This window comes from Dunckerocampus dactyliophorus, chromosome 17 (genome assembly GCF_027744805.1).
Source record: "Dunckerocampus dactyliophorus isolate RoL2022-P2 chromosome 17, RoL_Ddac_1.1, whole genome shotgun sequence".
NCBI lineage: Eukaryota > Metazoa > Chordata > Actinopteri > Syngnathiformes > Syngnathidae > Dunckerocampus > Dunckerocampus dactyliophorus.
The window spans coordinates 1,748,607-1,759,540 of NC_072835.1; the positions used below are offsets into that span (position 1 = coordinate 1,748,607).

Below are 10,934 nucleotides of genomic sequence, written 5' to 3' on the forward strand. Positions count from 1 at the left end.
GTGATTAAAGTTGATGAAGAGTTAATAGGCCTGCTTAATTCTACACCACCCACAGAACACTACCTCTTTTAGAAGAGTCTAACCACCACCACCATTTGTCCTTTTTTTCAATAACTCCTCCTCCTCCTCCACAACGACGTATGCTGGACCACTCCTCTTCAAAGGTAAATAACATTTATCATTACGTATTATTATATCACTTTTATTATTGTTTTTTTCATTAATGATCCTGGTTTAATATTACTACTGCATCCAAACTCATATTTACATACATACACATATACTGTATATGTATACACGTACATGTAGTACCTATATCATTGGTAATAACATACATACACATATACTGTATATGTATACACGTACATGTAGTACCTATATCATTGGTAATAACATACATACACATATACTGTATATGTATACACGTACATGTAGTACCTATATCATTGGTAATAACATACATACACATATACTGTATATGTATACACGTACATGTAGTACCTATATAATTGGTGATAACATACATACACATATACTGTATATGTATACACGTACATGTAGTACCTATATCATTGGTAATAACATACATACACATATACTGTATATGTATACACGTACATGTAGTACCTATATCATTGGTAATAACATACATACACATATACTGTATATGTATACACATACATGTAGTACCTATATCATTGCTAATATTACCTTTTACCCTACTTAAGAACAATTCCACTAGTGAACGGTCGTCTGGAACCAATTGTGTTCGTTAGTTGGGGACCTAGTGTATTGGTCAAACATTAGCATGCTAATGGTAGTGATAGCATGATATGTAGTAGTATATTCTGGACTTTTTATAGTTTTATTAACAGAGCCCAGATGGTTGCACGTTGTAAGTGTGCCTCCCTTTACTCGTTCATAACCCGGAGTGCTGATGAAATGATGAGCCGCTGCAGGGATAACATGGCCGTGTGAGGAAAGCTCTACAAGTAGAACACGTCACGCTCAGAGGACGGAATCACGCTGCAATACGCTTTCCCATGAGAAGGCAGACAGGAGAAGTCACACCAGATGGAACCGAGTCAGGATGTTCGTTGGCGAGAAACAAGCCAGGAGAAGAAGTTGAAGGAGAGACAATGGAGCAAGGAGCAGGTGCATGAGACGGGGTCCAGAGCGTGAAGCCACTCACCTGGAAGGTGTGCTTAGGCGTGTCAGATGATGGCGGTACAAGTCCCGGTGTCTGCCTCGTTGGGGCCCACTGGTGACCCAAACCCAAACCACTAGGGGGGCCCTGGCATGGGCCGGTCTGGTCCAGACTGCACCAAGACGGGCTGGGGGCTGGCTGACACTCCCCATGACTCATCGGCCGATCAGAATCAGAAGTAGATGTGTGCTCACTTCAGGTGAGGTCTGAGGGCAGAGCTTCTTGTAACCTTTCATAATAAAACACTCAGGATTTTATTTTGAAATGCTCCCAGCTTGGACGCTGCGGTCCTGTCACAGGATGGGAGGATGACGTCAGTGTTTGTTGTGGTTTATTGGCAGCAGTGAAACATCAGACCCGGAAATATGGCGGCAAACAACACATAAAAGTCCCAAGCTGTGATTGGACGATTGCTCATGAGAGCCCAGCGAGTCGACCGGAGAGCGCTTGTCGTGCACGTGGCGCACTGGTAACCATGACAACACAAGCTGCTTCCTACTAGCGTTTGTTAGCGTGCGTGACGTAGCCTGCAAAGAACACAAAGTTTGTTTGCTTCGGCCGTGATGTCACTTCCTCTTAAAAGAGCGACGCCTTCTTCTTCAGTTCGTTTCGTCTCCATAGCGACAGGCGCTCAAATTCACCGGCGTTCATCCCAAACACCTGCTGGAACTCCCGCGGGTCCAGATGTCTCTGAGGACACACACGATAAACACGCTCAACGTGCCCCACGCACACACGCACGCACGCACGCACACTTCACCATCATTGTCCTGCCTCACCTCCAGACGAGTGCGGTCCACTCCGGGAGGAAGCTTGCAGCGCCCCCTGTGGGTGACCATCAGCGCTTCGTAGGGATAAACCTGCAGGGAAACGTGTGCACGTGAAAGTGCACGCAACATGGCGGCACAGCGCGTCTCACCTTCTGCTCCAAGATGCTCGGTAACGAGTTTCCTCTGTCCATGCGCTCCATCTGGGACTCACCATTCTGTGCACACACACACGCATGCACACACACACACACACACACACACACACACACACACACACACAGAGCATGAACAAGCACTTAGCGTAGAACGTGTTTGTTGTGTCACGTTTGGCGCCAAGGAAGCCAAGTCAACTCCACCCCTTGGCGGCAGGCTCCGCCTCACGTGGGCGCTACGTGCACGCGCTTACCTGAGCCGCTGCAGAGACACAAGCAACACAAAGACAAGCATCGGTCAAGCTGATTGGTGGCGTCAGACAGGAAGTTGCGAGAGGAGCCTCCCACCTGAATGCGCGGCGTCCGTGGAAAAGTCAGCCGACTGCATCTGAAAGCGCAACGTGCTCATCACAACGTTGTCCTGAGCAAACAGGAAGTAGTGGCGAGAAACAGGAAGTACTCACTCGGGTGAGCCCGGAGCCAGAACAAGACGGAGACTTGGACGCGCTCGCTGCCAGACCTGCAGACAAGAAATGGACGTGACGTGAGTCGGATCCCACGGCAGCGGCAGTGAGTGCACATGAGGGCGCTGGCGAGTCTCACTGGTGTGCATGTGACCTCTGTCGGGCAGTGACCGCGTCTTCCTCCGAAAGCCCGCTGCTTTCTCCTTCTCTTCCTTCAAGATGAGACGTCCCAGGTTGGACTTGATCTGGACCAAACAAACCTTCAGTTTCATGTCTTCTGCTAAGCTCCGCCCTCCTCTCGTGCACATCAACTCATCTCTACGTACAACATGGACATACTTTTTTCAAAACATGCCTTTATTACTCTACCGATACTACAGTATACCATACTCTACCAATAACATACTACACCATCATACTCCAAGCTGTACCAATGATATACTGTAGTATCCATCCTACACAATACCATGCTATACCAATACCGTACGACACCAGTGATATACTATTCCATCCAACACCATGCAATACCAAAGCTATGCCGTGCCATCCTACACCAATACCATCCTGTGTGTGTGTGTATACATATACATATATATATCTATATAAAACATACACACACACACACTATATATACACCAATACTATATTAGACGTCACACACCAAAACCATACTGTACCAATGCTATACTATGCCATCCTACACCATACTATACACCAGGGGTCTCAGACTCGTGGCCCCCGGGCCAACTGCGGCCCCCAGGACGATAGTTTGCGGCCCCCGTCTTAATATGAAAGATTAATATTCGTGTGGCCCGCAAGTTTGATATGAATGACACTTGTCGTGTGCGGATCTGAACGAACCAATCACGGTGAGTTATTTGGCTCTCGAGGGCGAAACCTCGGCTGAACGAACCAATCACAGTGAGGTATATGGCTCTCGAGGGCGGGACCTCGGTCGGGCAGTAAGTCCAACGCCTCACCGCCTTGACTCGTTCGCTCACTCATTCATTCATTCCTCCACTCAGCTGGGCGGAGGAGAAGCCGTGAAGCCGCTGACTCCGCTCGGCGCCGCCGCTTCTCCGCCGATCTTTGTTAAGAAATCGATCTCCATCATGGCCGATGGCGCTCAGAGAGCTGCTTGTGTTTGTTCTTCTCCCAAACGCCGACATACGTAAGAGCGCACTTTTATGTATAATTACACAAAGATGGCTTTTATTTTGACACACCTTTACAGTACATTACTTCATGGATGCCTATGGAGCTTCCTGCCCCCCTCCTCCTACCCCCCTTGTTTCCACTTTTCTTCATTCATGTTTCATATTCATATTCCTTCTTCCCTGTTTGTGTAACCGTGGGGAAGAAGGAATGCTTTCTCCATCTTCCACTTGTCCTAATCTATCATTCATCTCCTTTACGTACTGCCATCCATCCCTTTATCACCACAACTTTGGACATGATTGCATTTTTTGAACCCTTTTACCACAATACAGGGATAAAAGAGTTCAAAATGAAATCATGTCCAAAGTTGTAGTTCATTCTAATTAATTAGAATTGTAATGTACAAAGTTATAGTTCATTAGAATTCATTCTAATTCAAATTAATTAAGAATAAGAAAATAAAGTAACTGATTGGTTGATTTATTTTCTTATTAATTTTTTTTTTCATATCTGAGCTTTTCTTGTTGAAATCCGGATGCAGCCCAGCCTCACCCAGACTCTGCCTCCAGCGGCCCCCAGGCAAATTGAGTTTGAGACCCCTCCTATACACCAACTACACTAATAATATAATATAGTCCAGCATCATAAACAATAGCATAGTGTACATAAGCTATACTAAACATATTATACCAATACAATGCTATAGCGATACGCTATGCCATGCTACACCAATACCATCCTGTACATGTACTGAACTATACCAGTGCTACACCAATAAAACCATCGTAAACATATGTAGCTTCGACACGTCTAAAAGGGAGTGAATGTGTTACAGAGCGGTGGCCCGTACGGGGACGCGGGCGAGTATCATTGACATCAGCGGTCCTTAGCGATTCATTCACTTCATGGTGACTCTTATTTACATTTGTGAGTGTGAAGTGTACACACGCTTTGCATTTTACTTTAGTTTCGTTTTGTGGCTTTATATTAAACATCCGCACGCAGCGCATACTAGCCCACACGCACTCACTCGCCAGGACACCCACGTGAAGCATTCCTTTATTTGCAGCAACATTCTAATACTTGCATTTCACTACTTCGTCTGTGTGTTGGCCATCTGCTCATCTACAAACCCTCACAGCTACTTTTGCTACAGCACATTTTACACACATACACTGGGGCAATGCCACTGCCAGCCAGAACTTAATGGATGGGGACAACAGAGTGGACGTTGCTGAGGCAGCCCACGACCCGACGCCGCACTGATACAGCCTGATTGCATGTATTTGGACGAGCCAGATAGGACGCCGCACCGGCAGAAGAAGACGATGGGGAGGCCGGGATGTTCATGGAGCAGCTTCAGTCGCTCCAGCAGAAAGTTTACATTTTGGAGGCTAAAGCAGGCTGTGGGCAGCACCCTCAATCGCGAGGATGGGCTTAGGGCAGGATGGAGACGGTGGCGGGGGAGTTAAAGGCATATGTGGACATCAAACTACAACAATTTCATCAAGAGGTTGTGGCCTGCTTGCAACGCCGAGATGAAAGGTGGGACAAATAACTAAAAAAGAAGACTCTTGCCAAAAGCCGCCTGACATGGAGACCTGCTAGCTTTTCCACACCTGCAGCCCCCGTAGCAGTCGGCCACCGGCCACCTGACGTCGATGCCACCTTCCCCGTTCCACCTGCTGTCACGGCCAGACCACCTATCAAGATGGAGTTTCCCCAGTTTGGAGAGCCCAGGAGTTCATCTGATGTGACAGAATTCATTGAACATGGTGACAACTTCCTGGCTCTTCGGCTTCAGGAACCCTTGGAATTGGTGGCTGGCCGCCCACAACAAACTAACATGCTGGTCTCCATTGCAGCAGTCCTTCCTGGAGGCCTTTTTGCCAACTGACTATCAGAGATTGAGGAGCAACTACACTCCAACGTTCAGACACCTGATCTGTGTTCGTGAGACTTTGTCTATGATTATTGCGCCCTCTGCCTGGAATGGAGGCCTGACATGGAGGAAGAGGAAATAGTGCGATGGATGCTGAGCGCCTGTAACCCAAGGCTGACCAGCGGGTTGCGAGGTATCGTGTCCTTGGTGGAGCAGGTGGTCAAGGTTGGCTCCCTGATTGCTAGGGTTGGAGTAACACCAAAGACTATTGGAGCTGTGTCCAGCAGTCTAACCCGTCAAAAAGGACGGGGAGGAAGGTGGAGCAGGGGCCAAGTCGAAGCACCGGGGTGGACCTCACCGCTGCCATGGGGGAGCAGGCCCTCCAGGTTGTGCCTACAGATCTGTGAGGCTCAAATGGAGATGCGGTCCTTGACTCTGGGTGTCCTAATCGCTGATGAGACATTCCTTATCAGGAAACAAGGGGAAGTACTGGAACCAAGCGGAATACCAAAGTTCGTCATGGCTAACACGCAAGAGAACAGAACAATAGGAAAAGCCACCCTGCTCCTCAGCCTACAAGACTGCCACGGTACACGGGGGGTGCATGGAATGCCCGATGATCATCTGTGTATGCTGTTGCTGCTGGGTCTCCACTTCGTGACCATGGCGCACATCATCCTCAAGCCTCATCTCCGCAAGTGTGTCATGCCGGGGGGAAAAGAGTTCAAATTTCTCCACAAGACCAGAGATAAGCTACTCGCCTCTCAGTTCATTTTTACATGGCTGTGATTGAGGAGACCAAAGACCACCTGTCTGGACATTCCCCTCTTTTTGTAGCTTTGACACGCACAAACAGATGTGCAATTGTTACAATACTAATACTTGATATCACTGTAATATGCTATACCTCTTGTACACCACAGTATGCCACTCATATACTATACAGGTACTGTATATACTGTAGTATTCAATACAGTGCTATACTTTGCCAGTAATTTACCAGTATTACTGTATGCTATGCCTATAGTATACCACTACTATGTTATACCAATGTGTTCAATAAAAATATCTAGTCTACCAATACTACACAAAACCGACTGTCTACTGATACAGAAGTATACTAAACCCTGGTACGACACTATAGCAGTGCTAGTAGTATCCCAAGTACAAAGACATAAAGATAAAACCTTTTCCAGTTCCTGTTCCTGCAGTGTCTTGGCTTCATCCGTCAAGTCCTCAAAGTCGTCATCTTCTTCCTCCATCTTCTTCTTCCGCCACTCGATTTCTGCCAGGACACAACAGGAAGTCAGTCCAACATCATCCTCCTTGGCGCATGTGTGAGCGGTGTGCGTGTCACCCATGGCGGCCAGCGAGGGCGGGCAGGGCCAGAAGTCCGTCTCGATCTTGGATGGCTGGTTGGGGTCTGGAGGCTGAGCTGCCGGGAACTTTGCCGACTGGATGACCCCGCGACCTTCAGTGTGTTTGGAACCTTCTGCGGGACAGAAGGGGGCGGAGCTACATTAAGAATGACAATGTGAGGAGTGGCTGTGGGCGTGGAGAAGAGCTGACCTTGTTTGTAGATGGGAGGCTTCCTGTAGATGTTTGCTCCGTTATCTGCAACAAGACAGATGTTAGTGTGTGTGTGTGTGTGTGTGTGTGCGCGCATGTGTGCACGTGCACGTACCTGGTCGGTGGAAGTGCTGCAAGCTGGCACTGATTTTGCGTCCGGCCTGCAGTTGCAGCATGGAGCCTCCGGGGGAGCCGCTGTCGCTTTCCGCTCGCCGTCCTTTCACCTGAAACAGGAAGCGGGAAGGGTCTGAGTGCGCGTGCGTGTGCACGGTGCCGTGGTGGTGCTTACCTCAGGAGACATGGCGGGGGAGGCGGCGGGTGGAGACAGCGATCGCTGCAAACACAAAACAATCTGTCAGGTTGCTGTTGGGACGCGAGCACAGACGCAGTCCACACGTGCACACCTCTCTGCGTGGGGGGTCCAGCGGCGAGAAGCTGAGGTGTGGTTGGTAGGTCATCAGGTCAGGTCGCTCTACCTGCAGGATGGCTTTGTCTCGGGGCAGCGCCGCCAGGTCTCGGTACGGCACCACCTGCTCATCCACACGCGCCTGCACTTGCACACATGCGCACACACACACGCGCTAGCAGTGACGTCTGTGTCGCTAACCAACGCCCATCAAGGCTTTAGCTTAGCAATTAGGAGCAGCTGCTAAACAAGCTAGCCAGTTTACCATGATGGTGGCGGTGGCGGGGGAGCTTGGCGTGCTCGGGCCTCGTGAGGACGCCAAGTTGACTGGAGTGACCCGACCCTCCACCTGCAATGGGACGCATAGCATGTCCTGAAAGCCACGCCAAAAGCGCTAACAACGCTACGTGGGCGTGTCTCTTTACCTTGTTCATGACAGGAGATCAACTTTGGTCCTGTTTTCTGCAAACACACATACACACACACACACACACACACACACACACACACACACACACACTCGTCATGTGACATGCTGCACCACAGTAGTAAGTGGGCGGGGTTACAATAGATCTCCACATCTGTAACCAGAGTGATAAGGGGAGGAGGGCGTCGGCCTGGCTGGTTGAGCTGATAAACAGGGAGGGGACAGAGTCTGAGGGGTGGTGGGGGCGAGGGGGGAGTGGTACATTAGCAGGCTCCTCCCACTGAAGCTTAGCTGCCACTTCCTGTTCTCTAGAGATGCCACTGAGTCACAACAGAAGAAAATAATACCTCACTTTCATTAGCCACCGAGCTAGGCTAAGCTAAGCTAGCCAACAGCACGGCTGCAGTTCCACCTTACAAGCACTAGTTGGCGACTGTCAACAACGTTCTTTAGTCAGATATTAGCTCCGCCCCCTGGTGTTTTTAAACATTGGACGTTCACCAAAAACACAAGAAGACTTTAGCCTGCTGTGAGCCACAAATGGCGAGGATGAAGATGAGGATGATGAATCATGAACTGCAGGAAGGATGCAGTGAAGGATGCAGTGTGTGTGTAGTGTGTGTGTGTGCGCGCGCGCACACGCACAGCCAAGAAACATTCGACGCCGATGAAGCATCGTCCTCATCATCATCACCGCAGCCCATAAAAGCAATGAAAAGAAAAAAAACAATAGGGTTCTTACCTGCCAGCGGCGCCGAGTCAGCGTCGATGCTCGTGCACGCCAGGAGGAGAATGACGGGCAAGTGTCACGTGACAGCCTCCTCCAGAGGAAAGGAGGAGGAAGATGCTGTGACGTCATGATTTTATTTTGTGTTCTTTCATCGTCTGTGAGTGCTCCTCAGTCCAAGTGATACATTCCTGTCAGCTTGATGGACAAGAGACAGTAAAAGCAATAAAAACAAGGCTTCAAATGAATGCATGTAGAAATTCCACCTGGTTCATGAACAGAATATATATTATATATGTACAATATTCTCACAGTAAGTTAAAGACGAAAAGTAAATCTACAATGTTTTGTCTTGATTAAAATCGTTCCTGTAACATTTCGACTGGGAAGCACGAGCAGTTCAGGCAGGCAATGTGCTACTATGCAGTCCATCTTCGCAGAATAGACGATCTTCGGTCAACAAAGATGGCGTCGAGCAATGGCCTCACGTCGCTGGTAAGAAGACAAGCATCAAACTTTGCCGTTTTGTCGTCGCGCTCGCCGCCTTTGCAGTCGTCATCTTGTCAGTCATTGCGGAGTCTGCGAGAAATAAAATGAGGAAAGCAGAAGGTAGCTAAGGCGGCTAATGCTAAGCTAACAGGAGGTAAACACGTGTTGCACGTAAACAAGCCGAGATGTGATCTGCTTGTTTGCAGCGGTGATGGAGTTTGACGTTTTGTAGACGACGACGTTTGTGTTCATGCACCAAACTTACGTTTTGGCTTCTCAGGGGCCTGACGGAGCCTCGGCCGCTGCGCATGCGTTGTCTCTTCCTGCAGAGGCTTACGGGAATGACGTGAGTACTCATTTTGACCACTAACCTGTTGTCAATTTCCCGTTTTGACTGGAATCCCTACTTGGTCTTTCAGGAGCGTCTGGAGGTGATGTGGGCCATGAAGGCCTACAACCACGCTGAGGTTTACTTCAACGTGAGTTTCAACCTTGAGGTACTTTTGACGTCACATGACGCTGAAGTGAAGGCTTCCTCTTCTTCAGCTCATTTCTTCGGTGGATCCGAAGTTCCTGAAGCTGACAAAGCTGGACGATGAAATCTACTCATCCTTCAAGGAAGCCTTTGAGGATCTCCAGGTGAAGCTGCTGAATCCTGATGACCTCAAGTCGTCTGAGGCCAAAGAGGTGAGCGCCTCGTCGCCATTTTGTCGTCTTTGCGAGCGTGTTGGTTTTGTGGCAAAGCAGCAGAAGCGTCTGTGTCCAGAGGTGGCGCCCTTTCTGTAACCGGTACGAAGACCTGGTGGAGGATTTCAACTACGGGACTTTGCTGCGCTTGGACTGCGAGAAGGGCTACACAGAGGAGAACACCATCTTTGGTGAGTTGCTACAACTGAATTGACATCATCACCGTCTGCAACATCATTCTTCCTGCGTTCAGCCACCAGAATCCAGTTTTTTGCCATCGAAATTGCCAGAAACCGAGAAGGCTTCAACGACGTGGTGTTCTCGTCCAGGTCGTCCAAGAGTTAGCAGGAAGCATCGCGCCGAACACCGGATCAACGCTTCCCTCTTTTGCACGTTTGGAGACTCAAGGACGAAATAAGAATAAATCTCTTGTTTGCTACACAGTGCTGACTTGAAGGGAATATTGTACTTTGCGTCTGGAATACTTGCATCATTACACTTCAGTAAGTATACCGAGTACACTTAGCTCATGACAGCCTAGTATAGTCGTCCCTCGTGTACCACGGTTAATAAGTTTAGAGACAAGTGAATTTCCACAAAGTAGGATTCCTATTTTGGTAGTTAGAGCGTGGAAAACCTGTTTACCACCTTCAAAATACAGGTTTTAGCATTTTTAGAGCCCTCTGGACATGAAATAACACCCCTATAGTCACCTTTACACTCCTATTACCCAATATAGCAGACATAATAAGAGGAAATAAAGCAGAAAACATAATAAGACAGAAAACATAAGACATAGAAAACCTATTTACCACCTTCAAGATACACTTTCTAACATTAGAGCCCTCTAAACATGAAATAATACCCCTACAGTCACCTTGACATTACCCAATATAGTAGACACAATAAAAGAAAATAAGACATAAGACAGAGAAAACCTGTTTACCTTCTAAATATGGATTTTAACATTATTAGATCCCTCTAGACATGAAATAA

At 48.3% G+C, this 10,934-nt stretch overlaps 3 protein-coding genes across 4 annotated transcripts; 2 read left to right on the top strand and 1 right to left on the bottom strand.

Annotated features, from left to right (window-relative positions):
* Window positions 1-638: 638 nt before the first annotated feature.
* Window positions 639-9,584, bottom strand: dmtn (dematin actin binding protein). The gene is made up of 16 exons (XM_054756498.1): window positions 9,517-9,584; window positions 8,778-9,341; window positions 8,034-8,070; window positions 7,874-7,957; window positions 7,607-7,750; window positions 7,492-7,536; window positions 7,318-7,426; window positions 7,203-7,247; window positions 6,991-7,125; window positions 6,821-6,918; window positions 2,733-2,838; window positions 2,594-2,649; window positions 2,452-2,517; window positions 2,127-2,192; window positions 1,987-2,067; window positions 639-1,897 (listed from the first exon to the last, which is right to left on the bottom strand). The coding sequence occupies exons 3-16, from the start codon at window positions 8,040-8,042 to the stop codon at window positions 1,784-1,786; spliced, it is 1,158 nt and encodes a 385-aa protein (XP_054612473.1). The 5' UTR covers window positions 8,043-8,070; window positions 8,778-9,341; window positions 9,517-9,584; the 3' UTR covers window positions 639-1,783.
* On the top strand, window positions 3,603-6,731 carry LOC129169766 (uncharacterized). The gene is made up of 2 exons (XM_054756493.1): window positions 3,603-3,764; window positions 4,908-6,731. The coding sequence occupies exon 2, from the start codon at window positions 5,757-5,759 to the stop codon at window positions 6,420-6,422; it is 666 nt and encodes a 221-aa protein (XP_054612468.1). The 5' UTR covers window positions 3,603-3,764; window positions 4,908-5,756; the 3' UTR covers window positions 6,423-6,731.
* On the top strand, window positions 8,597-10,379 carry pbdc1 (polysaccharide biosynthesis domain containing 1). Of its 2 annotated transcripts, none has more exons than XM_054756495.1 (6): window positions 8,597-9,371; window positions 9,458-9,597; window positions 9,671-9,730; window positions 9,798-9,938; window positions 10,018-10,129; window positions 10,192-10,379. In XM_054756495.1, the coding sequence occupies exons 2-6, from the start codon at window positions 9,502-9,504 to the stop codon at window positions 10,281-10,283; spliced, it is 501 nt and encodes a 166-aa protein (XP_054612470.1). In that variant the 5' UTR covers window positions 8,597-9,371; window positions 9,458-9,501; the 3' UTR covers window positions 10,284-10,379. The 2 variants fall into 2 exon arrangements, with proteins under 2 accessions (XP_054612470.1, XP_054612469.1); XM_054756494.1 differs by having other exon boundaries at window positions 8,761-9,257; window positions 9,532-9,597.
* Window positions 10,380-10,934: the final 555 nt, after the last annotated feature.

Bases quoted from the DNA above. Each gene is read 5' to 3' on its own strand.
- LOC129169766 (XM_054756493.1), top strand. From the start codon at position 5,757: ATGGAGGAAGAGGAAATAGTGCGATGGATGCTGAGCGCCTGTAACCCA.
- dmtn (XM_054756498.1), bottom strand. The intron at 7,537-7,606 runs GTGTGCACGTGT...TTGTGTTTGCAG, and splicing joins TGGACCCCCCACGCAGAGAG to CGATCGCTGTCTCCACCCGC. The intron at 7,427-7,491 runs GTAAGCACCACC...TTCCTGTTTCAG, and splicing joins CCCCCGCCATGTCTCCTGAG to GTGAAAGGACGGCGAGCGGA.
- pbdc1 (XM_054756494.1), top strand. From the start codon at position 9,174: ATGTGCTACTATGCAGTCCATCTTCGCAGAATAGACGATCTTCGGTCA. The intron at 9,258-9,531 runs GTAAGAAGACAA...TTGGCTTCTCAG, and splicing joins GCAATGGCCTCACGTCGCTG to GGGCCTGACGGAGCCTCGGC. The intron at 9,939-10,017 runs GTGAGCGCCTCG...GTCTGTGTCCAG, and splicing joins AGTCGTCTGAGGCCAAAGAG to AGGTGGCGCCCTTTCTGTAA.